This window comes from Vulpes vulpes, chromosome 14, assembly GCF_048418805.1.
Source record: "Vulpes vulpes isolate BD-2025 chromosome 14, VulVul3, whole genome shotgun sequence".
In the NCBI taxonomy this organism is placed as follows: domain Eukaryota; kingdom Metazoa; phylum Chordata; class Mammalia; order Carnivora; family Canidae; genus Vulpes; species Vulpes vulpes.
In genome coordinates, this window is record NC_132793.1 from 121,320,484 (window position 1) to 121,347,158 (window position 26,675).

A 26,675-nucleotide genomic window follows, 5' to 3' on the forward strand; every position below is an offset into this window, starting at 1 on the left:
ATGGGTATTTCACTGTGTAATGAATTTCAGCTGACAGTTCTTTTCTTTCAGCACTTAAGTCACGATGCTTCCTTGGAACTGGCCTCAATGGCTTATGGTGAGAAATCCACTGTCATTTAAAATGTTGCTCTTTAGCTGCTTTCAAGTTTTTTCTTCGTCTTTAGTTTTAGCAGTTTGATACTGATGTGTCTGAGCTAGGTTTTTTTTGGACTTATCCTTTTAGGGACTTGCTGAGCTTCTACAATATATAGGTTTATGTCTTTTGGAAGATGTGAGCAGTTTCTAGCCATTATTTCTGAAACCTTGTGACGTAAACGTTAGACTTTTTTGGTATTGTTTCACAGGCCGCTGAGACTGTTTATTTTCTTCCAATCTTTTCTTTCTCTGTGTTCACTGGGATATTTCTATTGGTCTATTTTTAAGTTTACTGACTCTTTGTGATTTCCATTTTGCTATTAAGTATACTGTATTAATTATACTTTTCAGGTCTAAAAACTTCCATTTAGTTATTCTTTAGAGATTCTATTTCTTTTTTGAGACTACATTTTCATCTGTTTTGAAAATGTTGGCCCTTATCTCTTGGAGCATTTTTATAATAGCTGCTACGTGCATCATCTTGGCATTGGCATCTTTCAATTGCCTTTTCCCAAGTAGGTTGAAATTTTCCTGATTCTTCATATATCAGATAACTTTGGGTTATATTTTGGACATTCTGAACATTATGTTTGAGACTCTTGTTTTAAATCCCATGGAGAAGGTTAGCTTTTTGTTTTTTTTTTAACATTATGTTTGAGACTCTTGTTTTAAATCCCATGGAGAAGGTTAGCTTTTTGTTTTTTTTTTTAAGCAGGCAATCAACTCTGTTGGGTTGAGTATCAACCAGCCTTCTGCGGGTTGTGGTTTCAATGTCAGTTCCAATTTGAAAGGCTTTGCAGTTGTATTCAGATATGTCCCTATTCAGCCCAGTTTGTGATCTATAGGACTTGTATTATGATCTATCCCTCAGTTCAGTTCTCAGAGTCTTTGGTTTATTTAGGATGAGATATGCATATATCGTTAAGAAGTGAAACTGGGAGTTCATAAATATCTTCAGAGGGTTGCTTTCCAGAACTTCTTCCTCTTCAGGATCTTCCTAGTATGTTCTGATTTCCTGGGGCTCCCATTTTTTATCTTCCTGCAGGAAAGCTGGGGCTCTAGTTACCTATAGTGCCTTGTCCTTCCCACAACTGCACCCATGCCTGTGGCGACGCAGTATGAGGGCAGAGAGAAAAAAAAGCAACAGAGTTTGCCCCCATTCCTGGGGCCATAGATCCTTTAATTAGAGGAAGGTTTACCCTGTGTCAGAGTAGGTGTCTGTAGGTCCTTCCTGCCATTGCTGTTGCTGCCATTGCCATAATGAGGTTGCTTGGTGGCTGGGGCATGAAAGAACAAAGAAAGAAAAAGAAAGGAAACTGGGAGATTTCCCCAACTAAGTGTTAGGAGTTCTCTTTCCTGCAACTTGAGCCAGAACTACAGGGTTTCTCTCAGAGCTCTCTCATTTATGCTTTGGTGTTCACTTCCAGATTTTGGCTGTCTTGAATCTTGAGAGAGTAGAAGACAAGTAGGAGACTCCTCGCTGGTTCAGTGATACTTCAAATTCTGCTCTTCTTCTTCTTTATTCTGCCTACTATTCACTTTTCAGAGTCCTTAAATAACTGCTCCATACATTCTGCCCAGGTTTTATCATTGTATTCAGTGAGAGAGACAGGGTGGAGTGTGCTGACACCGTATTATTCGGAAGTACCTATTTTAAGATTGATTTTCAAGCATTCTCCATTTTAGGTTTTGTAGTTAGTATACATTTAGCATTTTAGGTTTTGTCCTATGTGTTACAGCAGGAGTCTTAGGAATTTTCAATTGCAAAAATGTTTTAAAAGTGCAGGAGAGTATCGCTCACAGATTCATACTAGCTATCAAAGTCTTGTTGAGCCTCTTAAATATTCCTTACATAACGTTTTCTGAGATTTTTGAATATAACTTACCAATTATCACCACATGTAGCAGCTTTACTAAGGGTCTGTGATACTGCAATACTGGTTAGACGATCTTTGTGGTCACGAGCCTGAAATACCTCTTGGCCAATCTCTCGAATATAAGTGGAGAGGACCACAAAAATTCCACGTGAAAAACCAATCATGATGTAGCCATCACCATACCTATAGTAGCAAAGGCAATAATATGGTAAATGGATGGTTAACTATCATTGGCAATACAATAAGTTAGCAAGTACATTAAAACTAAGGAACTATAGAATACAATTTGTTGAGGGCCAGATAATATGTTAGGTAGTTTCACATATTAAATCATAGTCTATGATCCAGAAAATGTTACACAGAGAAGTGAAAATGCTATGGGCAAAAATTAGATATAATTAGTAAGGAAAAACACATGGATATGTTTTGGTAATGAGCTTCTTGTACATACCAGCTATAGGAGACAATGTTCCCATAATGCTGCTGAAATTCCAGATCAATTGGGTTATCTGGTTCATTCAGATTATAAAGAAACAAAGTTTTCTTGCCAACCACTACACTGATCTGCCAGAAAAGATTAAGAGATTGTGAAATGAATTATTCAGTACTTCATGAAGACCAATAAGCAAATTCAAATAGCTGAACCTCATTTATGGAAACAGTAAGCCAAGTTTACATTAAACATTATAATTAATAAGATAACAATGTGACTTTAAAAAATATATTGTACTAATATACAGTCTGAGAAGGGTCCTTGGCTTTACACGTATCCAACACAGCCTTTGAGAAGACACTAAAATAGCTAGATGGATTAACTTTTTAAACTCCTTTATACCTCTCATTAGAGTACTGTGCAGTACTGGGCTGGAAGTCTGACATAATTCCACTGAAACTGAATTTATATTCAGAGTACAGAGGGTCTTCCCTCTTAAGAAGTCATTCTGATTTTGAACCATTGGGGAGGGATCCCTGGGTGGCGCAGCGGTTTGGCGCCTGCCTTTGGCTCAGGGCGCGATCCTGGAGACCCGGGATCGAATCCCACATCGGGCTCCCGGTGCATGGAGCCTGCTTCTCCCTCTGCCTGTGTCTCTGCCTCTCTCTCTCTCTCTCTGTGACTATCATAATAAATAAAATTAAAAAAAAAAAATGAACCATTGGGGATTACAGTCCATACTGTGTGGATAATTGAGCTTGGCTTTTTGGATCATTATTTCCATCATCTGCAGATCATTGGTCAACGTGGCTAGATAGTGTCCCTCTATTACTCATGGAAGCCAATACTTAACTGTAGTTCTCAGTGGAAGGTATAACCATGTGAGGGAGAGAAAAGAGTATATTACTTATTTGAGCTCATTAAGAAGGATGGATTTATATAAGAGAAACACTTTGATATATTTCCTTGACTTTCAATTAAGTCACTATATCAAGTTAATAACAGCTTTTTAAGAAATAGAAACATTATTTCATTTCATATTTGTATTAATTATAAAAATCATCTGGATTTTAGAACAATAAAATGTGGCAGGTAAAATGCATCTAAGGTATTAAGAAAATAAAAGCTACAATTTCTAGAGCTCTGGTCACCACCTCCAATTGAGTGAAAATAAAAAATCATATACAAATCAAAATTTCTGTTTATAAAGGGACCCTCACTGTTTTTAGTACCACAAGAATGAGAAGAACAATGCCAAATGTAATAGGAAGGTTTCCTCATTTGCTGTGATACCAGGTAGCTAGCTGCTGCCAGAGCAGCAAAAGTAACATATGCCTGAGACACTGGAGTCTAATACTAATTTAATAAATGACAGATAATAATTTATCACTACACATTCTGAACCATCCTAGAAAAGGAGAAAGTATAATCTACAAAATTATCAAAATAACGGATATGGATTTGACTTAGAATTCTTACTGTGCTTTCAGTAGCAGACATTCGATCATCAGTCTTCATCATGGAAAACTGCATGTTACTAGGCTCTGATCTCACTGGTGTCTGTAGGGATAGAAATATTATCATTGTGAACAAGCACAACACTTAAATTCATTCTTAATATTAATAAAACCAGTAACTTGCTTTCACTTCTGTTATACCTAAAAATCCCACTGTTACAAACATCTAGAAATTCTGGATGAAACAGAACACATGTCTTATTAAATAGATAAGATCGAAAAAAGGTAAGGAAAATTTCCAGGGACAATAAACAAAGATTAAACCATAACCAAAGTATGTGTAGAAACTGATGCTGTAGTAATCCAGAGCAGTTGGTAAGGAGACAATAAAGAAGCCCATTTGAGTCTGGCTGAGCTTTGGGTCAGAAAAAAAAAAGCTGAAAAAGTTCTTTTCAAATAAAAGACTCTCCATCCTCTCTTGCTTATGCTCTGAAGTTCAAATTTATACTTTGAGTGGTCTAGAAACTCCTTGGAGTGTTTATCAAAAACAGATCCAAAGCCTGTTCCAAAGCTCCAAAAAATTTCCACATACAAGCCCTGCTGGAAGATGAGCTCACAATTCAAAATGAGAAATGTCACAAGAAATAATGCATCAAGAACAAAAGTTAGTGGATCTAAAAATAACAGAATTATCACAGAGATCATAATAAAACTTTAAAAATGACTGAAAATACAAAAGGACTCATAAGTATGACAATAGACTTAAAAAAAAAGTCCAGGCAGATTTTTTAGGGAACTACAAAGTACTTTTCTTTATTAATTTAAAGACAGATGACGCTTGAACAATGTGTGGGTTAGGGGACCTAAGCCACTGCACAGTTGAAAATTCAAATATAACGTTGACTCCCCCCATATTTAACTACTAATAGCCTACTGTTGACTGGAAGCCTTACTAATAACAAACACTCAACTCATACAAGTTTTTTATGTTATGTATATCAAATACTGTATTCTTACAGTAATCTAGAGAAAATATTATTAAGCAAACCTTAAGAGAAAATATATTTATGGTGCTGTATTTACCAAAATATATCTGCCATGTGAGTAAATCTACACAGTTGAAACCAATGTTGTTGAGGGATAAACTGTATACTTGACATACGATATCCTATTAGCTCTAGGGGTACATCATACTGATTCAGTATTTATATACATCACAAAATGATCCCCATGGTAAGTCTAGTTACTATCTCACTATACAAAATTATTATAATGTTACTGACTATATTCCTTATCCTGTATATTATACCCTTTATACTTATTTATTTCATAATTGGACTTTTTAACCCTGTTTGCCTATTTTGCCCTATAATACTTCCTAAAAATAAAAAGTAGAATCATTAAAATAAAAAAAAACTCAAAAAGATAGAAGACCAGACAAATTTGAAGAAAGAGTAAGTACATTGATTAGGTAAATTATCCACAAGGTTGTACAGTGTTACAAAAAGATAGATATTATGAAAGAGAGGAAAGAGAGACAAAGAGGAGTGCTTGGGGGCTCAGTTGGTAAAACATCTGATCTTGGTTTTGGCTCAAGTCATGATCTCAGAGTCATAATCTCAGGGTCATGAGACTGAGCCCCATGTTGGGCTCCCCACTCAGCACAGTCTGCTTGTCCCTCTCTCTCTCTGATCCTCCCCCTGCTCTCTCTCAAATAAATAAATAAAATCTTAGAGAGAGAGAGAGAGAGAGAGAGAAGGTCCAATGTATGTCTAACAGATACTCCAGAAGGACAGAATAGAAAGGGCAAGAGACTAATACTGAAAGAGATGACAGAATTTTCCAGAATCGATAAAAGAAAGCAATCTTCAGATTTAAGAAATAAGACAATTCCTTAGTAAAACCAAAATAAATTCACACAAGTAACAATGGAGTGATCTGTAGAATAGTAAAGTCAAAGCAGTTCAGAGACAACACCAAATAAAGCAATACTTTTAACGTATGCTTTGCTTACCACATGACAACTTAAATAGTATGTCTAATTCTAGAAGCATACTTCTTAGAGATCAAAAAAGGTAAATAGCTATCTTGTATGTAAATAATAGCTGAATGTAGTGATTTCCTGGGATGTTATATAGCAAAATATTGTAAGGCCATGTCTTGAGGAGGAAAAAAAATGCCAACACCTACTGATGATGTCTGATATGGATATATAAGAATGAATGGGGAGGTAAAGCATTTGGACTTGTATATCTATCATTCTAATTCAAAATGGCACCAAAATAGAATGATCAAAATTTTAGGTTTCTAGAAAATTTTAGGTTTCTACATTAATCAATCTTAGAAACCAGTTTAATTGTGCTATGGTTCTACTCAACACGGTTGAGTTACTTCTGCCTCACTTTTGGAGCTTTCCAAGTACAGGAAACAACCAACCAGCCTTATTTTCTATAAATGCTGAAAGCCCCTATCTTCAGTCAAGCCAATCTTGAACAAGCCATGAACAAGGTAGAAGTTTCTCCTCATATCTCTGTCCATGCTCTTTTGCTTGGGTTAAATGACAGACTGTTAAATGTCTTATGGTTTCCACTAAAACAAGTTCCAGCACAGCACATGATTACCTACAGAGACTAAATTTGCAGCTTCACTGGCAGCAGTGGGGTGTGACTATATGAGTAGGTTCTAGTGATATGAATGGAAATAATAAAATGCATCTTCCAGACTAGGTCCTTTAAATATTTCTTGCACTCCACTTCTCTTTCTCCCTTCCCTGGAGTGGAAATGCAGATGTGGTGTGGGTAATTATGCAGATGAAGACAAAACATCATTGCAAATGGTAGAGCAATAAGAAGATGGAGGAAAACCTGGGACTATGTATAGCGCCCTGTGAAAGCAAAGATGCACAAATGATTTGCCTATCTGTCTCTGTTACCTAAGAAAGAGAAAGAGGGAAAAAACACCCAAACTACCGTATCTTAGATCCCCTGTAAGTCTGGACCTGTTACAATTTATCCTATACCTTAACTAATTCAGATCATCTGTCTTTTAAAGATTCACAATCCAACTTTCATTGATCTCCTCCATCTCAAATATTATAGAACTTGTAAACTATACCACAAAATATGGCAATCATATAAGACTGTGTGTGTTTTAGCATGATTTGTTTGTATTTTCTTAGAGTAAGGGCCTATGGTCACCAGCTTCTAAGATGATCCACAGTGATCCTGGTTTCTTTCTATAATCCCCATCTCTACACCTCTCTGAGTGTGGGCTGGACCTAGGGACTCACTTCTACATAACAAAATATAGCAAAAATAATTTTGAGATCAAGTTATTTGTTAAGAGATTGTGGCTTAAGTTTTAAATAGCGCTCTCATTCTCTTACCACCTGCTATATTGTGAGACACTCTATGGAGAGATCCATGTGGCATGGAAATTAGGCAGGCTTCTAATCAATGGCCAGAGAGGAACTGAGACCTTAAACCATAACAACCTGTAAGGAATTGAACTCTTGGGGATCCCTGGGTGGCTCAGCGGTTTGGTGCCTGCCTTTGGCCCAGGGCATGATCCTGGAGTCCTGGGATCGAGTCCCATGTTGGGCTCCCTGCGTGAAGCCTGCTTCTCCCTCTGCCTGTGTCTCTGCTTCTCTCTCCTTCTCTGTGTCTCTCATGAATAAATAAATAAAAACTTAAAAAAAAAAAAAAGGGAATTGAACTCTTGTCAATGACCATGTGATTGAGCTTGGAAACAGATTTTTTTCCCAGTCAAGCCTTCAGATGAGACTCCAACCTTGACCAATAAAATGCAGCCTTGAGATCTTAATGCAGCTAGGAATGCACCTGCATTCCTCATCCACAAAAACTATAAAACAATAAATGTATATTGTTTTGAAACTGCTACGTTTGGGGGTAATTTGTTACGAACCAATAGAGAACTAATATAGGACCATATTTCATATTTCTTCTAAAATGCATAGCACAGTGCCATATACCTAGAGGGTATTCAAAGAACTTGCTAGTTAAAAAACTTGCCTCAGAAATACTAAATCATAAGCCAGGTAGTCCAAAGTAAAATTTACCCACTGGTGAGATTATGTAGTAACTATAAATAATACAAATTTCCTTAAGGAGGAGCCACTGAAGATCTAATCAATTGGGAAATTTGAACAGTAGTAAACTTCATCCTAAAATTAAATTATGGTTAGTTTGGAAGCAATTTAACATATCAGTTAAATGTATGGGCTTTAGAATCAGGCAGATCATGGGAAATATGAGTGGCTCAGCAGTTGAGCGTTTGCTTTCAGCTCAGGGCATGATCCTGGTCTGGGATCAAGTCCCACATCGGGCTCCCTGCACGGAGCCTGCTTCTTCCTCTGCCTATGTCTCTGCCTCTCTGTGTCTCTCATGAATAAATATACAAAATCTTAAAAAAAAAAAAAAAAGAATCAGGCAGACCAGACTCTGAGTCTAGTTATTAACATTTATATTATATATATAAAATACAAGCTATCTCACAAACATACAGCCTATAACCATAGAGCTGGTAGTCCATGTTAATTCTAGGTAACAGAAAATGTACAAAGGAAGATATTTGGGTAAAGGACTCCAATGAAAGAAAAGTGTTCTAATATATAAAAAAGAACAGCTTTTGTTGTTTAGAATATGAAGTTATTGCATATGTATCTCACATAGGGATTTAAAAATTTCATAGATTGGTTTGTTAGACAAACTTTATTTCAGGAAAAAATTTGAATATATCATACCAAAGATGTTATTGTATTACCTGTCTTATCGTGTCACCTTCCTGATTGCTAATTGTAATCATTTTATCTTCACCACCTAAAGCAAGCAGATTTTCTGCATTCCAACATCCACATGTGATTCTCTTAGTATGTTTTCCTGAAAAAGAGATGATTTGTGTATAGACACATAGGTTTCTCAAAATAAATAAATAAATAAAAGATCTGTGATATCAATCTGAAAGTCTAAGTAATATGTCATGGATATTAAACAGACAAGGAATATTAAATCTCATCAAAGCAGTCAATGTCTAAGCAACCTTATATAAAAGTCTATTACCAAATTCTAAATCAATATAACTCTATATAAGAGCAATACTGCTTTTCAATATTATGTGGATATGAGCATAGGCCCTAACACGAAAAGATACTCCTCCACTGCTTGACAAGTTTATTTACCATACCACCAAACCTATAACAATAATGTCTCAAGAGAAGTAAATCCCAAGGCACTTGAGTTATCTTTACTATACTCAGCTTCACAGTATGGTAGACCCTTGGTATAAACAGATTCAACATTCAAAGTTTTGGATACTCATGTAAAACTAGAGCACATATGACTTCTGATAACGCTGAGCTCCAAATCTGAATGTACCCTAGTGAGACTTATGTTGGGAACCGAGTCACTTAACCAGTCAATGATATCAGATGGAACCAATGAGTATCAGGAAACTTTTTCATTGAGGAACCTAGCCAGTGCAAAAACTGAATTTTTTTGGGTGGGGGAAATCATATACTTGACACTGTGTACATTTGTTGAAGGTCCTAGGATAGATAAATCCTTGAGTCTCAAGATTAATTCTACAATGAGATGTAGAATGGTTAAGTATACATATTCTGGAGCCGGACTGCCTGGATTTGAATCTTGGCTCCACCACTTACTGTAAAACACTGGATAAGCTACCTAACATTTCTATTCTTTAGTCATATATCCATAAATTGGGGATAATACTTAGGGCCTGTCTCATAGAGTTGAAGATCAAATGAGTTCAAGCACTTAGAAGAGTGCCAGGCATATATAAAGTGCTATAAGAGCAGAGACCATACTCATTTTATTCTTCCTACCCCTGACAGAACTTAATACAGTACCTATGCAGGAAGGAGGTTCTAAATAAGTAGTTATTAAGTGAGTAGAGCCTGAGGCAGGAGAGTGTCTGGTGTGTTAGAGGCTCAGCAAAAAGAATAGTGTAACTGGAGCAGAGGAAGTAAAAAGAGAGGAATATGAGATAAAATCAGGGAGTTTGCAAGGGCCAAATCATGCAGGTGTTGGATGGCCATTGTAAAAACTCTGGCTTTGACTCTGAGTGAGATGGAGAGCCATTGGAAACTTCTGAGCAGAAAGCTCACTGGTACCTAAGCTGAGAATATTGTATAATGTGGAAAAAGCTGAAGCAGGGAAACCAGTTCAGAGATTGCAGAAATTCACGTGGAAGATGTCTGAGGCTCACACATAGTGGTAACATGAGAGGTGTTGAGAACAGGCTGGATTCCAGAAATATTTGAAGAAAGAGCCTACAAGATTTTCTGGCAAATTAGATGCAGAAGGTATGACAAAGAGGAGAGTCAAGGATGATGTTAAGGTTTTAGCCTGAAGATCTAAAAGGATGGGATGTCATCAATGGTGAGGGGGAACAGCTGTGGTTCAAAAGGGTTTTAGAGATATTAAATTTAAAGTGTTTACTAGACATCTCATCAGAGATGTTGAATAAGCAGTTGGATACATGAGCCTAGGGATAGGAAGAGACAAATATAAGACTGGTCAGGATATAAATGGCATTTCAAATCAGGAGACGAGGGCACAAAAGAGAAGGGATCATTCAGAGAAGACACTGAGATACAGGAGAGTTTAATGATCATAGATTAAGGGACTTGTGTGGTACATTGCAATTGGGCCCAAAGAGATGGGCATCAGGAAAGAAAAAGAATGCATGAAGAGAGGTGGGAAATGTTAAAGACAGACTTCTTTCTATACCCCAGAAAGGGAGAAAAAAAGCTCTTCTTTCTTCTTCCTGTATAGATGATGGCCTTTTGGCTTCCAGAGCTCAGAACTCAGGTTAAACTTAACATCAAGACAGTTAACCTGTTTTGTATGCCTCCTTACAGTGTTCTGGGCACTTCACATGTACTGACTTATTGACATAATATTAATTCACAATTAATATATTCTGGTAACTGAAGTTTGAATCATGTTACTGGGAGGCTGGCAATATTTAATTAAACCACAGTAAATGAATTTCATGTATACAAGAACCATGCAACATGAGAACTGCCTGTATCTGGTCTAGCTGAAGGAAATAAATGAGTACAAGATGTAACAAGATTAACAGATTTTAGTTATTGTGAAATGCTGGCAGACTATGCTACCATGTAGTGACTATCTAGAGTGGAAAAGCTTGGATCTAGGAAAGTGAGTTATTTAAAAGCGAAAAAAAGTAGAGCCACAAATCATAACCAACTCCAAGAGAGGCAGTATGTATTTAGCCAAAGGACCTAAGATACATAATCAGCCTGAATCTCCTCAGGCCCATTTTACACAATAAATGACTGAGAACAGACTCAATATTTATATTAAATACAAAGATCACATATAAAATCACATATATGTAATAAATACCTGACATGAAATAATCATGCTTTGACAACTTATTTTCTCATATGTCAAGTGTCAAAATTTCTGGGGCCTGTAAGTTAGCTGGTAGGGTATTCTTACAGATTGAAGTGAGATACAAAAAATTGCCTAACTGAAGTCAAATGGTCAATTTACATTGATTTTCGTAACTCAAAATATCTTTAGTTTTATAGGATCAATGGCATTACCTTTCAGCTGGAGCACCAAAACCACTGATATTAAAGATAGACATAAATGTGCGAAAAATGGAAATAATTAAGTGTCCTTAGTTGATAGACACTTTCTCAAGTATTCTGTGGGCACTCTTCTCTGCAGAGTTTAATTCCTTCCTTAGCAATAAATGATAATTTTTCTGGCCACCTGGGTATAATTAAGCCTACTAGTTTTACCATTCACCAGCATGATGTTCTAATCATTGAGAAGAATTCATCTGCTTCTTCTTGGGTATTCATTCAGAGGACAGATGCTAAGTGACCAGAGATTGGGGGAATCAAAGAACCTGAACCAAGGTCAAACAAGGAACAACACCTTCTCTAGTCATATACTCTGAGGCAAATGTAACTCACAGTGCACACCTAGACTAAATTGGTGTTTGGAGAGAGTAAGAGGTCAGAATTAAGAATCTAATATATTTGGACCAAATAGTCACCAAATGTTTCAGTCCATCTACTAAGGTATTGATAAACACCAAGCTATTCCATGTCCACAGGTACAATCTAGGTGAGAAAGGGACAAAGGGAAGCCATGCTATTAAAGTCCTGGTGTCCAAAGGCACAAGCTGCCATTAGAGCAGCCATTCTAGGTAGCCTGGATAATTCTTAGTAGACAGTGAAGAGGGATCTTGTAGGTTAGCTAGATATATGGCTTGACCAGGGGAGCTTTATTACAACATAATTTCCCTTGCAGTGTCAGAAATATCTGGGATGCCAGGGTGGCTCAGTGGTTTAGCACCTGCCTTCATGCTCAGGGCATGATCCTGGGGTTCTGGGATCGAGTCCCAAATCAGGCTCCATGCATGGAGCCTGCTTCTCCCTCTCCCCGTGTCTTTGCCTCTCTCTCTGTCTGTCTCTCTCATGAATAAATAAATAAAGTCTTTAAAAAAAAAAAAAAAGGAAGTGCGAAGGGGCTTCCAACTTCCAGGACACAAATGCAAATATCGCCTTCCTTAAAAAAAAAAAAATCTGAGGCAGTAAAACATGACATCTATCTAAAGCATCTTAAGTATTTAGCAGTGTTTCCAGATATAACCTACCCAGCACAGGAACCTTTCGAGATGTCTGACGATTATAAATAAGCAAATTTCCTTTAACAGTTCCAACAGCCAGGACACTTCCAATTTTTGACCAAAGAAGAAAAGACATTTGATCCCTGTAACATTAAGATATAAATCACTAAAAGATTCACAATCATAATATCCAAAGAGTTCTTTAAAAAAGCATTTCATGAATAATTTTAATATCTACTTAGAAGCTAGAGAACAAAATAACAACTTAATGCTTTAGGACAAAGACTAAGTAAGTGCTAAAGACATTCTGGAGATGCTTTAAGATGATTTTATGGTCAGTTAGACCTAAGATACATATATAATGAATACAAGCTCTGCTTCAGTCATGATGGAACCTCAGATTTCATAAAATGACTCATGATGAGATAGTTTAGTCTAATGACAGTTGTAAATGTGGAAAAATGTTAATGGATGATTAACATCACATGCTTTATTTTTTTATTTTTTTATTTTTTAACATCACATGCTTTAAAAAAAAAAAAGTGGAGTCTGGGTGCCTGGGTGGCTTAAATGGCTAAGCATATGACTCTTGATTTTGGCTCAGGTCATGATCTCAGGGTTGTGAGATTGAGCCCTGCATCAGGCTCCACAATGGGTATGGAACCTCTTAAGATTCTCTCTCTTCCTCAGCCTCCTTCCCTTAAAAAAATTTGAAAAAATTTAAAAGTAGGGTCCTATAACATATTAAATTGGGGAAATCATTGGGAATTCACCACCTTAAGTAGGACATATCTTTTCCAACTCTGTCACTTTTTAAAATTCTTATTTAAATCCCAATTAGTTAACATACAGTATAATATTAGTCTTAGGTGTGCAATATAGTGATTCAGCACTTCTATACAACACTCGGTGCTCATCACGCAACTGCACTCCATAATCCCCATCACCTATCTCACCTAACCTCCACCGCCACTGCCATCACCTCCCCTCTGGTAACCATCTGTTTGTTCTCTATAGTTAAGTCTGTTTCTTGGTTTGTCTCTCTCTCTTTCTTCCTTTGCTTGTTTCTTAAATTCCATGTAAGACTAAAATCATGTCTTTCACTGGCTAACTTATTTCACTTATAAAATTTATAATTTGTCTTTCACTGGCTTATTTTGCTTATGCAATTTATAATTGTTACACCTTCTTGTCTCCTTTATTATGTAGTGTCCTTCTTTGTCTTGTTATAGTCTTCATATTAAAGTCTAAAAGTCTAGTTCATCCCATATAAATATTGCTACTCTAGCTTCCTTTCAACATCCATTTGCATGTTGTTTCTCTATCCCCCTCATTTTCAATCTGCAGGTGTCTTCAGATCTAAAATCTCCTTTAGGCAGCATATAGACGGGTCTTGCTTTCTTAATCCATTCTGACGGCCTATTCTTTTGATTGTCTTTTGATTTAGTCCATTTACATTCAAAGTAATTACTGATAGATATGTATATATTGCCATTTTATTACTTGTTTTGTGGTTGTTCCTGGAGATTGTCTCTGACCCTTTCTTGTCTTTCTCTCTTTCATGGTTTGATTTTCTTTAGTGATAAATTTGGATTTCTTTCTCTTTATTTGTTGCATGTTTATTAGTGTTGTTTGATATATTGTTCCCATTAAGTCTGTGTATAACCTCTTTTGCAAATAGCAGTCTATACTAAGTTGATGGTTGATTAATTTTGAACTCATTCTTTTCTCCTCTCCTTCCCATGTTTTAGGTACATGTTATATTTTATATCCATTTTTTGTATAAGTTCCTTGACTGAATTTTTTTACAGAAATATTCTGTAAAATTGTGCTTCCTGCCTTTATATTGTCATTTTTGGTTTCTCTTTTGCATTCAAAGAGTCCCTTTTAATATTTCTTGCAGGGCTCTTTTAGTGGTCATGAACTCCTTTAGTTTTGTTTGGGAAATTTTTTTCTCTTTCTCTTCTGAATGCTAGCCTTGCTAAATAGAATATTCTTGACTGCAGAGTTTTCCTATTCAGTACTTTGAAGATATCATGCCACTCCCTTCTGGCTTGCCAAATTTCTGTTGAAAAAAATCTCCTGCTAGCCTTATGGGTTCTCCCTTGTAAGTTAGTGACTTCTTCTGTCTTGCTGCTTTGAAAATTTTTTCTTTACTACTATATTTTGCAAGCATAATTACAATATATCTTGGTGTGGGTCTGTTTTGTTGATTTCGTTAGGAGTTCTTTGTGCCTCCTGGATCTGGATGTCTGTTTCCTTCTCCAGGTTAAGAAAGTTTTTAGTTACTATTTCCTCAAATAAATTTTCTGCCCCCTTTTCTTTCTTTTCTTCTTCTGGGATTTCTATAATGGGAAAGTTATTACATTTGACTAAGTTCCCTATGTTTATTCTCATGTTGCAGAATTCATCTTTTTTTTTGGTTCAGCTTCATTGCTTTCCATTACTTTGTCTTCTAGGTCATTAATTTGTTCCTCTGGGTCTTCCAGCCTGCTGTTCATTGCATCAAGTGTGTTTCTGACCTCATTTATTGCACTCTTCATCTCTGATTCTTTTTTAACTCTTTTATCTTTGTGGTAGTGTCTCACTGGTGTCTTCTCAAGCACAGTGAGTATCCTTATAATTGTTGCTTAAAATCTCCATCAAGCATGTCACTTATATCTACTTCACTTAGATCTCTGGGTGTGGTCTTATTTTGTTCTTTTATTTGGGATAAATTCCTCTGTCTTCTCATTTTTTTCTAAATCTCTGCTTTCTTTTTTTGTGTTAGAAAATCCAGTTATATTTCCTGCTCCTGAACATAATGACTTTATAAAATAGATGTAGTGCCCAGGGCCTGGAGCTTTAGGGAATGCCCTCAATGTACATTCTGTACCCTCTGCTATTGTGTTTTGGCTACTCTATCCTTCAGGCCAGTCATCTGCAGAGGCTCTTCTTGTCTGCTGTATACAGTGTTGGTCACTGACCTGAATGTGGTCAGTTTTAACTAAATGTGCTTTGGTTTGCTTGTGATATGAGACCTGTCACCACCACCACTAGAACTGAGGCTCTGCAGCACTCTCTGGTTGGGAGACATGGTGTGGGCAGGGGTCTGTGCTGGTCTGGGAGAGGAGCCGGGCACACAGGGACTGAGGTAAGCATGACTGAGCAAAGCAGTTCCACTAAAGCCAGGGAGTGCTTAGTATAAGCAAATTAGGCAGCCAGTAGCCACACTGCACTGCTTCTGTAGATGGCTCTGTGTTTATGCTGAAGGGTGGGAGAGGGAAATGGCTCACAGAGAGGTGTCTCTCTGAGTACTATCTTTCAGGAACATGCTCTAAGAAGAGCAAATAATCTCCCCACTTTCTGCCCTGGGCTCTCTTCAGATGTTGTTTTCATGCTGTATGTCCCAGGGTTGTTTCCCTGCCTTCTTCCCAGGAGTAGGGCAGTGCCTTCCAGGATTGATCCTAGCCAAGGCCACGGACATTGAAAACCCCAAGCTTTAAGCACCAATGGTCATGAGAATTCATGAAATTCAGCCCCATTTTCCAAACCAAAGGCTTGCCTGCTGCTCTTCTCCATGACCACGACTCCTTCCCCTCCACAGCAGTCAGGATCCGTTTCTCCACTAGACCATGCCTCCACACTTACCTTCTTCAGTGTGGCTTCTTCTCTCCCTTTAGTTGTAGAGTTTGTTCTGTTAGTCTTCTGGTTGATTACTGGGCTATTTAGGATGATTTGATGGTTATCTAGTTGTATTCATGGGATGAGATGAACCTAGGGTTCTTCTACTCCATTGCCATCTTCTTGTTTTTCCCATCTCTGCCACTATTAAGATTAGCTCACGGGGGAATCCCTGGGTGGCTCAGCGGGGCATCACTGGGTGGCTCAGCGGTTTAGCGCCTGCCTTCAGCCCAGGGCTTAATCCCAGTCCTAGGATCGAGTCCCACATCAGGCTCCCTGCATGGAGCTTGTTTCTTCCTCTGCCTATCTCTCTCTCTCTCTCTCTCTCTGTGTCTCTCATGAGTAAATAAAATTAAAAAAAAAAAAAAAAGATTAGCTCACTTGGAAAGAGGCAGAAAGCACATTTGCCTACCATCAGTTCTTAAGTACATTCTAAGATCTACTGGTTAAACTTTTATGTAATTCCCTACTAAATGGAATCAGGACTCCTGAGAGAGTAGATCATTTTATATATCAAGGAAAGAAATCACAGTGGGTATAGAAAAGTGGTTCTGAAAATGCAATCCCAGGACCAACAGCATCACTTGGGAATTTCAGAAATGCCAGTTCTCTGATCCCACCCCAGGCCTACTGAATGAGAAACTCTGGGGGTGACATTCAGCTATCTGTGTTTTAATAGGCACTCTGATGCAGCTAAAGTTTGAGAACCACTGACAGATCATTCACTGTTTACAAAAAGCAATACTGCTTTCAAGAATGCTCATACCTAAAAGACAAAAATTCATGTAAAGTATACAAAAAGTTCATTGTAACAATAGGTGAATGTAATAAAATATTTAGTTAGAAAAATTATTTCTAATAAGTACTAATATCCCAGGCTCCTGGGTTTCATCTATTAAATATATGTTTTTAGAAGATTAATATGCTTGTTTTTCTGTCTGCTTAAGTAGGTGTGACAGTCATGAAAATATGCCTCTCAGATCTCTAGCTACGGAAAGTGTAACTGATGAAGGCCCCCACTGGAATCTATTACCTTGATGTGCTGGGGCCATACCTTCCCACAGCTTTCCAGACTGTAACTGAGTGGGCAAGGATACTGTTGAGGCCCATTCCTGAGAGACAGAATTCCACTGATGGGTAACGTTGGCTGAAAGTCTCCTCAGAGGCCTACCTGAACTTTCTTAGAATTGGGCTCCAGTATAAGATGTTTCTACCCAACGTTTCTTCCTTCCCTCTCCCCTTTACAAGGGTCAGATATGCACTGTGGTCTGATGGCTCTTCTAACCTGCTCCTTCTATGTTTCCTTACAGGCATTTCCTGTAATAAATCTCACACACTCAATCCTGTTTGGGAGTCTGCTTTTCAGAAAACACTAATAGAAAGACTTGTGAGCCAGCCAAATAGCACCAGAGAAAGGAGGAACTGCATGAGAAGCCCAAAGTGTGATCAGCAATAGTGGTTACATTTAATAAGAATAGTGTAACAATAGTCCATTCAATAGTTTATCATTACCAACAGTCACATAACAACCAACTAGAAAAAGAGTTAAACAGTATGTTCCAAGAAGATCAAGTAACCAAATATCCTCAAAAGAAGAGCCAGCTGAACAGACCCCATCTTTCTTTTCTTCAGAGATAAGGCCTCTAGAAGGCTCTACAAATACGATAAGATATTGTGACACACATAAGTTCCCAATAATGCTAGCGGATGAGAACAATATATAGTGATTACATGTATTTTTGGCCAAGTTAAAGAATATATTATTCTAGGAAAATGCATGTGGCTACAAAAAAAAAAATGCAACCTATGTGAAAGGCACAGACTTAAAAAAGTCTTGCTGATATAAAAACTGAAGATCAATTAGAAAAGAGACTGAGTAGGATGACTAGTACTTAGGTCTGAATGGCCTTTGGAAGAAGCAACCATGTCCAATGATCCAACCAGAAATCAACTGGTTCACAAATAAGATGTTGTATTTAGTTCTCTGGAAAGATTGCTGTACCCCAGGGACATAATTGCTATAAGCCTAGGTAAGATCAGGGGATGTACCACTATAATTCTAAGAAGTTATAAAAATACACTTAGTAAAAACTAATAAATTCAATCTGTTGTGTTAACATAATAATTTAAGATAGTTAAGTGACACTGTAGTAAGTTTTGCAATGATTATATTTGAATATGTTTTGTGTAACAAGATATCTGAAGTGCTCAAAAGAATAAATTCCAACTAAATTTGCAAATGGAATTTAAATTTTTTAAGGAAATTTGTTTGCAAAATTAATATACTTAAAAAAACTGATATTAAAAATTATGTTTAAGTATCTTAGTGTAATAGATTGACCTTTAAATAAGAGACAAATAATAGTAGCTGTACCTATGTATACACAAAAGTCTTTTAGACATTAAATATTAATATCAACAAATATTTAATTTGTTCTACTTTGATAATTACAGTAACATCTATACTATTCATTCAGTTCCTGATTTTATGCCTGGCCATGACATGCAATTAAACATCACAACAACTCTGAGATGATGTAAGGAAATGGATCTGTGGGAAGACAGACAGCAGAGGCAGACATATACCAGTCTGAAACACCTCAGATTAATTATGCATTTTTCTCTGCGTGAGAATGCATTCTCACTGATGCTTAATTTGGTTCAAGAACCACTAATTGATATTTATAAATATTCTCTTGAATGGAATAACAGATAGTATGTAAAATCTTTCTAAAAAGTGATATATACCCAAAGTATAAAAGGACAGAGCAAAAAATGAAGGCTCTCAAATCTAGCAAGACTTTATGATGGGTGGACAGTATCATCTGTGAATTGCATACCTCATTGTCAATTTGGAGGCTTAGAGTTACCTCTGGTCCTGTTCTACATGGCCACCTTACTTCCTTCGGGTTGTTACTCCTTAGTAAACTGGAAATATACAGTCTAATCTTGCAGTATGTGTGTGGCCTACCTGCATGTCATATGACACTACGTGGGAATTATTATTCACATTCCATATAGTCGAAGAAATTGAAGTTTAGAAAGAAGTAAAGCAAGCAACTTGTTCAATGTTGAACTGCCAAGTTTCAGTTGTGAATAAATTTTTCTATTCCATATGGTATAATAGTTTCTATTTTAGCAGAAATCTGTCATTTCTTCTATTACCCAGTATATTTTCCATTTGGGAAGTGTCTCATCTTTTATCCCACTCTTCACCTACAGGAATTTTCAATCCCATGGCCCTGCCTACTCTACTCAAGAGACCTTTTGAGTAACGGAGTGGATGTGATGGGGACATGCTCTTCTCTTTGGCATAACTTGCTGTGAAGAATGATATAACCCAATAGCTGGCAGCAGCCATGGGGAGAGTCTGACTTAGAATAAAGTCAAAAGAGAGAAAGGAAGACCTAAGAGATGGAGAGAGTCTTGACTGCATCACTAGAACCCCTGGACCCAGCAATGTCTGAGGCCAATCCTATTTGCAGATTTTTCCAGATGTTTTGTCTCATCTTTGAACATTTTAGTCTGTTCCGCCAAAAGCAAACATTCAAGAAGCTATTTATATTTTACAATTTTAACAATTTTATTCTAATTCATTTGGCAAAATCAATAGGATTATATGCAATAAAAAATAAACTTTCATAGGAAAATAACTCACAAACGCATATTTATAATGAGAGCAGTATTATTAGCATCAAACCTACAAACAATCTTATTTCTAAGTGAAGATTTAAAATAAAAAAGCTATTCTTACCTCATACCACTGTCTAATTGGCTGGTTTTATTTGTGTTGGCATCCCATAGATAAATGCAACTAGATTTCTCAGCAATCACTGCCAGGATATCTCCATCTTTATCCCAATCCATAGCAACACAGTTACTTTTAAAAAAAGAAAGCAAAATATAACTATACGTTTTCTTAAAGTAGGAGAAAGAAATTTAAATATGTATTTGTGATTTTTATCTATAACAAGACCATTCAATCTATTTTGAATAGGTCATAAACTCTCTAAAGTGGAAAATACAACTCACTATTCACTGCTTAGATAATACAGATTTTTTTTTTTTTTGAGAGAGAGCATGTAAGCAGGAGGGGGAGGGGCAAAGAGAGAGAGAGAATCTTTAGACTCTACACTCAGTGTGGAGCCCAATGCGAGGCTCGATCCCATGACTCTGAGATCATGACCTGAGCTGAAGCCAAGAGTTGGACACTTACCTGACTTAGCCACCCAGGTACCTCACTAAGTTAAATTTTTTATTATTATTGAGGGGATGGGAAAATTTTAAATTCTATTTTAAATATTTTTTATATATATTACATTAAATAAAATCACACCTTGTAAGCACATTTTCTTAGATCCTATAAAGAACCTGGCCTTCTGGTAAAACAAACTCATCAAGTACCCCTACAAAGAAATCACATCTGGAATCAAGAGGTAATTTGTATGACCAGGTGTTAAAGGTTATATCAGATTTACAGAGAGAGGGATCCCTGGGTGGCTCAGCAGTTTAGCACCTGTCTTCAGCCCAGGGCGTGATCCTGGGGTCCTAGGAGTCCCATGTCGGGCTCCCCGCATGAAGCCTGCTTCTCCCTCTGCCTCTCTCTCTCTCTCTCTGTCTCTCATATGTAAATAAATAAAATATTAAAAAAAAAAAAAGATTTACAGAGAGAAAAAGGTTTCAGCTCAGATCGTGATCTCAGGGTCACGGGATTAAGCCCCATGTTGGTGCAGTCTACTTGAGACTCTCTCTTCCTCCCCCTCTACCCCTGTGCTCACACACACACACACACACACACACTCTCTCTCTCTCTAAAATAAATAATCTTTTTAAAAAATGCTTATGTTTTGTGTAATCTAAAATGATTTACTGAAAACTGATAGGCCTTGTCCTTTAAAAAAGTATGTCAAGGGGCACCTCGGTAGCTCAGTCAATTAAGCATCAGACTGTTGATTTCACCTCAGGTCATGATCTCAGGGGTCATGAGATTTAACCCCACATTGGGGCTTACTCAGTGTGGAGTCTGCTTAAGATTCTCACCCTTCTCCACGTCCCCTGCCACCCTGCTTGCAGGCATGCACACTCTTAAAAAAAAAAAAGTTTAAAAAGTATGTTGAAAGTAATTATTTTCCAACAATTTATGAGAGGAAATATTACAGTGATATGGGCTTATCTTCTCTGCTATACACAAAATAAGGCTTGTTTATAATTAAATAAGAATCTTTCATTTGGATTCATTTGTAATTGTACATTAAAGCTTCCCTGTGAACGTATGGAGGTTATAAAAATCAACTCTAACTCATATGCTATATGTCTACACACTTCACTAACAACTTATGTGTTAAAAAAATCAAATCCCTGGGGTGCCTGGGTGGTGCAGTCAATGGTCTTTGTTCAGGTTGTGATGTCGGGGTCCTGAGATGCAGCCCCAGATTGGGCTCTGTGCTGAGCACAGAGTCTGGGATTCTCTCTCCTGTTCCTTCTGCCTCTCCCACTTATGCTCTTTCTCTAAAAATAAGTAAATAAATGTTTAAAAAAAAAAAAACAGAAAAACAAATTGCTTTGCAATTGAAGAAAGCAAAAGAGGACATACAGATTCTATATAAGTTGTAAAATTCTATTTGATTATAGTTTTAAGGTAATACTTTTTTATCTTTTAGGAAAGAAAGCTTGAAAAAGTTTTTTTTTTTAATTTTTTTTTTAATTTTTTTTTATGATAGTCACAGAGAGACAGAGAGAGAGGCAGAGACACAGGCAGAGGGAGAAGCAGGCTCCATGCACCGGGAGCCTGACGTGGGATTCGATCCCGGGTCTCCAGGATCGTGCCCTGGGCCAAAGGCAAGCGCCAAACCACTGCGCCGCCCAGGGATCCCTTGAAAAAGTTTCTGATCCACCTCTGTACTTACCCAGGTAAGTTAATTTCACTTCTTTTTTGACCATGGCGATCAAAGATTTTCACAATATGATCAGCTCTAAAAGCAATCAAAACACAAAATTAAAATTTAAGTGTTTCTTTTTATAAATGTATATCAAAAATATTTAAGCTGCCATCCAAATGATTTCAGCATTCTCTCAGGACAGTTTCATAATTTATATCTACAAAGTTAGTACCAGGGAAAAGATTTTATGAACTGTGATGTTCATGCAGGTGAATGTATTATTCTTCCCACTATACAACCATCACACAAGAACTGCTACTAAATAAATTGTGTGGTTATGCAGGCATACAACCATTTGAAGTCAAGATAATTTACTTAAAACATTCACTGATTTCTTACCCTGTTACTGCAAGGTAGTTTCCTGATGTTTTTTGCCAGGTGAACTGTATTGGTGTGCCAGGCCCACTCTTTTCTAGCAGTGAGAAAACACGCTAAAAAGATAAATATTTTTATATTTTCAAAACATACAATTAAGGGTTGGTCAAAGATATCAAACATGATCATGAAAACAGTAGGATTCAGATGTTAAAGGCTTACTGTTAGAGCTTATCCAGAAAAAGTCAACAATGTAACAGACAAAATAATCAGATCAACCAACCAACCAACGAACTTCTACAATCTGGTTGTTAAAGTATGGACCTCAACACATAGGCAAGGATTTATTATAAAGTCTTGGTTTAAAATGTTTTTGAGGGACACCTGGGTGGCTCAGCGGTTGAGCATCTGCTTTTGGTTCAGGGCATGATCCTGGGGTCCTGGGATGAAGTCCCACATCGGGCTTCCTGCGTGGAGCCTACTTCTCCCTTTCCATCTACCTGTGTCTCTGCCTCTCTGTGTGTGCGTCTCTCATGAATAAACAAATAAAATCTCAAAAAAAAAAAAAAAAGTAACCATGATAAAAATACAAACTGTCCTTCATTCAAAATTATTTTCTACCTTTACCCACTAGTTATATTTACTTAATCATTAAGTGCTCACTTTGACTACTGGGTGGACAGTGTCAACTCAAAAGCCTTTCTTTTCACCCATACAGTCAAGAACTGGGGTACCCAATATAAAAGCCACAAAACACAGGTGGACTTGATTTTATTGAGGGCTTGAAATGTAGGTAGTCCAAATTAGAGGTGTTGTAAATATAGAATACACACACATTTCAAGGACTATGAAAAACGTAAACTATCTCATTGATAATTTTTTGTTGATTACATATTGAGATAATATTTTTAATATACTGGATAAAATAAAATATATTATTTAAATTAATCTTACCTGTTTATTTTATTTATTTATTTTTAAAGATTTCATGTATTTATTCATGAGAGACAGGCAAGAAATAGGCAGGAGAAGCAGGCTCCCTGCCAGGAACCTGATGGGGGACTCAAGCCCAAGATACTGGGATCTGCCCTGAGCCACCTACGCATCCCTGTTTGTTTTTAAAACATTTTAAGATGGCCACTAAAAATTTTAAATTACAGTCGCTCACAGTACATTTATATCAAACAATACTGGTCCGAAACAATTACGAATATAGAGCTTGAATAAGAAAATTTAGATTTTAATATTAGGTTAAATTATAAACAATTAGGTTAAATCATAGACCACAGCCAGGCATATGAAGTTCACATACTACTACAGGTGGCTTGACAATCAGAGTGGCCATACAAAACTCATTCAATGCTTAAAATGAAATACCAAGGGTCACCTGGGTATTGGTGCAGTTGGCCAAGTGTCAGGCTCTTGATTTCTGCTCAGATCATGGTCTGAGGGTCCTGAAATTGAGCCCTGCACTCGGCTGGGAAAGTGCTTGAGATTCTTTCCTCCTCTCCCTTTGCACCCATGTTCTCACTCTCTGTCTTAAAAAATATAAATAAATGTATATATATAATTTTAAAATTAAATACCAATCATTAGTCGTTTGGTATGTTAAGGAGATGAAATCCACCTCTATTGGAAACAGAAGTGTATTATAATTACAAGTCCATCCACGTTTCGTGGAGCTTGAAAACACCTTGGAAAAAAAAGGTGTGACCTTTGTGACCAAGTGTCCCTGGAACCCCTTCCTGCAAGTGAGGGATCCTTAAACTTCAATTTGACTAGCTTCCGGGTAGACCTCTTCTGGCTGTGATCTTACATCTTAGTTTTCTTCACATACAGTATAGTGCTCCATATACAGTAGACTGAAAAAGCGCTAGCTTCAAAACCAGAAAACCAAGATCTGAATTGTACTTTTTAAACTTATGATCAGCTGTAGGGCTTAAAACAAGTCGCTTAAGTTGCCTCAAGCACAAAATTCTCAGTTGCGAACCAAGAGGAATGCCTCCTCCGTGCTGACAACTTCAGAAATCGTGAAAGGCTTTAGAAATATGAAGTCATGATCGATTACCAGCCTGTCAATTCCAATTTCCATGCTAAGAGCCACAAGGAATCATTAGGTCTTCAATTTAAAATTGAACTATCCATTTCTTTGCCAGATCGGGGCGGAGGGCTATGGCTGTGGTAAAGCGGGGCGCGAGGGCGCTGTAACCGGGGGCCGGGGATGGGGTCGCCCGAAGCCCAAGCGCAGGAACGGTGCGTGCAGAGGATGCTGCTCTCCAGCAGGCCCCGCGCGTGCAAGCGCAGATTTCCCCGCGAATTACATCCACGAGCCACTGCGTGATTTGTACATTAGTCACCGGCGATACACTTTGACATTCTTCTTTCGGAAGCTCTTCACTCTTTTTAAACGCTGAGCGGTTGCGCGGCTTGCGAGGGGTTCAGCTGCTTGCGGGGGCCGAGCCTCCCAGCATACCGGTCTCCCCGCCGTGGGTAGTTCGCGGTCTTTTCCGACCCGGTCTGCTCCTTTCGGGCCGAGCCCGGGTTCCCTCCGCCCGCCCCGCTTCAACTCCGTTCGCGGTCCCAGAAATGAGGCCTCCCCTCTCCGCGTTCCCCTCCTCCTTCCTTCAACTTCGCCCTCCCCCCCCCTGCCCCAGGTCACCCAGCTCTCTTCGCCATTCCTAGCCCCCCTCGGGAGGAGGGAGGGGGACACAGGCCCCCTCTCCTCAAAGTGACGCTCAGCGGGCCCAGCGCCTGTGGTCGCGTTTCCCCGCCGCGCCCGCCCCGGGGTCTGTAAGTTATTTACCTTCATCTCAAGGCTAGAGCGGCCGCGCGATCCAGCAAGTGCGCAGGCGCGGAGAGTCCGCTCCAGGAGGGCTAACGCGTTCCCGTCACCCAGGAGACCGCGCGAGCAGTGACCAATCCTGGAGCTCTACCCGGGGGGGCGGAGCCTCGTGGGGCCTTCGCAGGGGCGGCCGGGAGGCGTGGCCTGGAGTCACGTGACACTCGCGGAGGCGGGCCCCGAATGGTTGTGCGTCAGGAGCTCCGGCCCACCCTCCCTTCCTGCTTGGGCTCTGATTGGACGAGGCCGGGGGACGCCCTTGGGACGTCCTGCGTCAATTTCTGCTCCCGGTGCCGAAGATGCCGATGGCGGCGTGCGGGGGCGCCCGGATTCCAGGGAACGGGAAGGCCCTGAATGTTGCAAGAACCGAGAACCGGGATTTATTTGCTCTGGGGCCGGATACTCGTGCAGAGTACGCACAGGGAGGACTTGGGCGGGCCTGCGCGTCATCTCTCTCTCTTCCTTCCCAGGCTTCTGGGCTGGAAGACACAGGATGTGAGAAGTAGTCTTTTTCAAGGCGTTAATAGGCCAACTAAATTGGGCAAGAAAAACGAGCACTGATTGCTTCTCTGTTTAGACTTCGGACCTGGCAGCTTTTCCCCAAATATTATGCCCTGCCATAGATTTGTGCTTCGTTCGTTATGAAAGTACTTCTTTTGCCCAAGTGCCCACCCTTTTTTCTTATCAGCATTAGGTAGGAATCGTATTTGCTTCAAAAAATGATTTCAAAGAACTAATGATAGATGTTACCGTTCTTAAGGAGGGTACTGTTCCCTTGGCGTCGGGTTTTGTTTAGTTAGTTTAGTTTCGGGTGCAAGACCTGCCCATTATTATTATTATTTTTTAAGACGTGCCCATTGAAATGAAAATATCATTACTAGGTGATTGAGTGAAAGAGAAAAAGGTTGGAGAAGTAGAAATTGGCCATCCACTATTTAAAGGAGTGAATGGGACTTTCTAGCTTTAGGGAATGTAAGGGAGACAAAATTTTACCCTCTTAGGGTTTTTCAGCTCGGCCTGAGAATTAGACTAACTCTAAGACAGATTAACGAAAAAAAGCCTACAAATACGTGTTCCTTTTCCTAAGGAAAAGACCCAAAGAAATGACACCTGCGTGCATGCATGCTTTTATATTTGCCTGAACAAAGAGAGGCGACTGTGGGAAAGCAATTATAAACTATGGTGAGGAGAAGGAAAAATAATTATGTCAGTAAGTTCCGTTTGTATAGACTTCAATTTCAGCGTCTCCTTGATGGTAAGAATGCCATTTCTTATGGTACACGGAGGGTATCTTTCACATGAGAGTTTTTAATCCCCGTTTTCAGGAAGAAAAGAAGATTAGTCTTTTGCATCTGCTATTTTTTA

The 26,675-nt window shown here is 38.4% G+C and overlaps 1 protein-coding gene across 2 annotated transcripts in view; it reads right to left on the reverse strand.

Moving 5' to 3' along the window:
- The window catches only part of WDR19 (WD repeat domain 19), a 91,331-nt gene extending 65,635 nt beyond the window's left edge, over window positions 1-25,696 (reverse strand). Inside the window, exons 1-9 of one of the 2 annotated variants that reach the window (XM_025997729.2) lie at window positions 25,275-25,696; window positions 22,496-22,587; window positions 22,124-22,189; window positions 19,972-20,097; window positions 12,582-12,697; window positions 8,685-8,800; window positions 3,925-4,005; window positions 2,464-2,576; window positions 2,022-2,195 (exon numbers count right to left, since the gene is read on the reverse strand). In XM_025997729.2, the coding sequence (XP_025853514.1) occupies window positions 2,022-2,195; window positions 2,464-2,576; window positions 3,925-4,005; window positions 8,685-8,800; window positions 12,582-12,697; window positions 19,972-20,097; window positions 22,124-22,189; window positions 22,496-22,587; window positions 25,275-25,280 (890 nt within the window). In that variant the 5' untranslated portion in view covers window positions 25,281-25,696. Of the gene's footprint in view, window positions 1-2,021; window positions 2,196-2,463; window positions 2,577-3,924; window positions 4,006-8,684; window positions 8,801-12,581; window positions 12,698-19,971; window positions 20,098-22,123; window positions 22,190-22,495; window positions 22,588-24,057 lie in introns of both variants that reach the window. The other variant, XM_025997736.2, reaches the window with a different exon arrangement.
- Window positions 25,697-26,675: the final 979 nt, after the last annotated feature.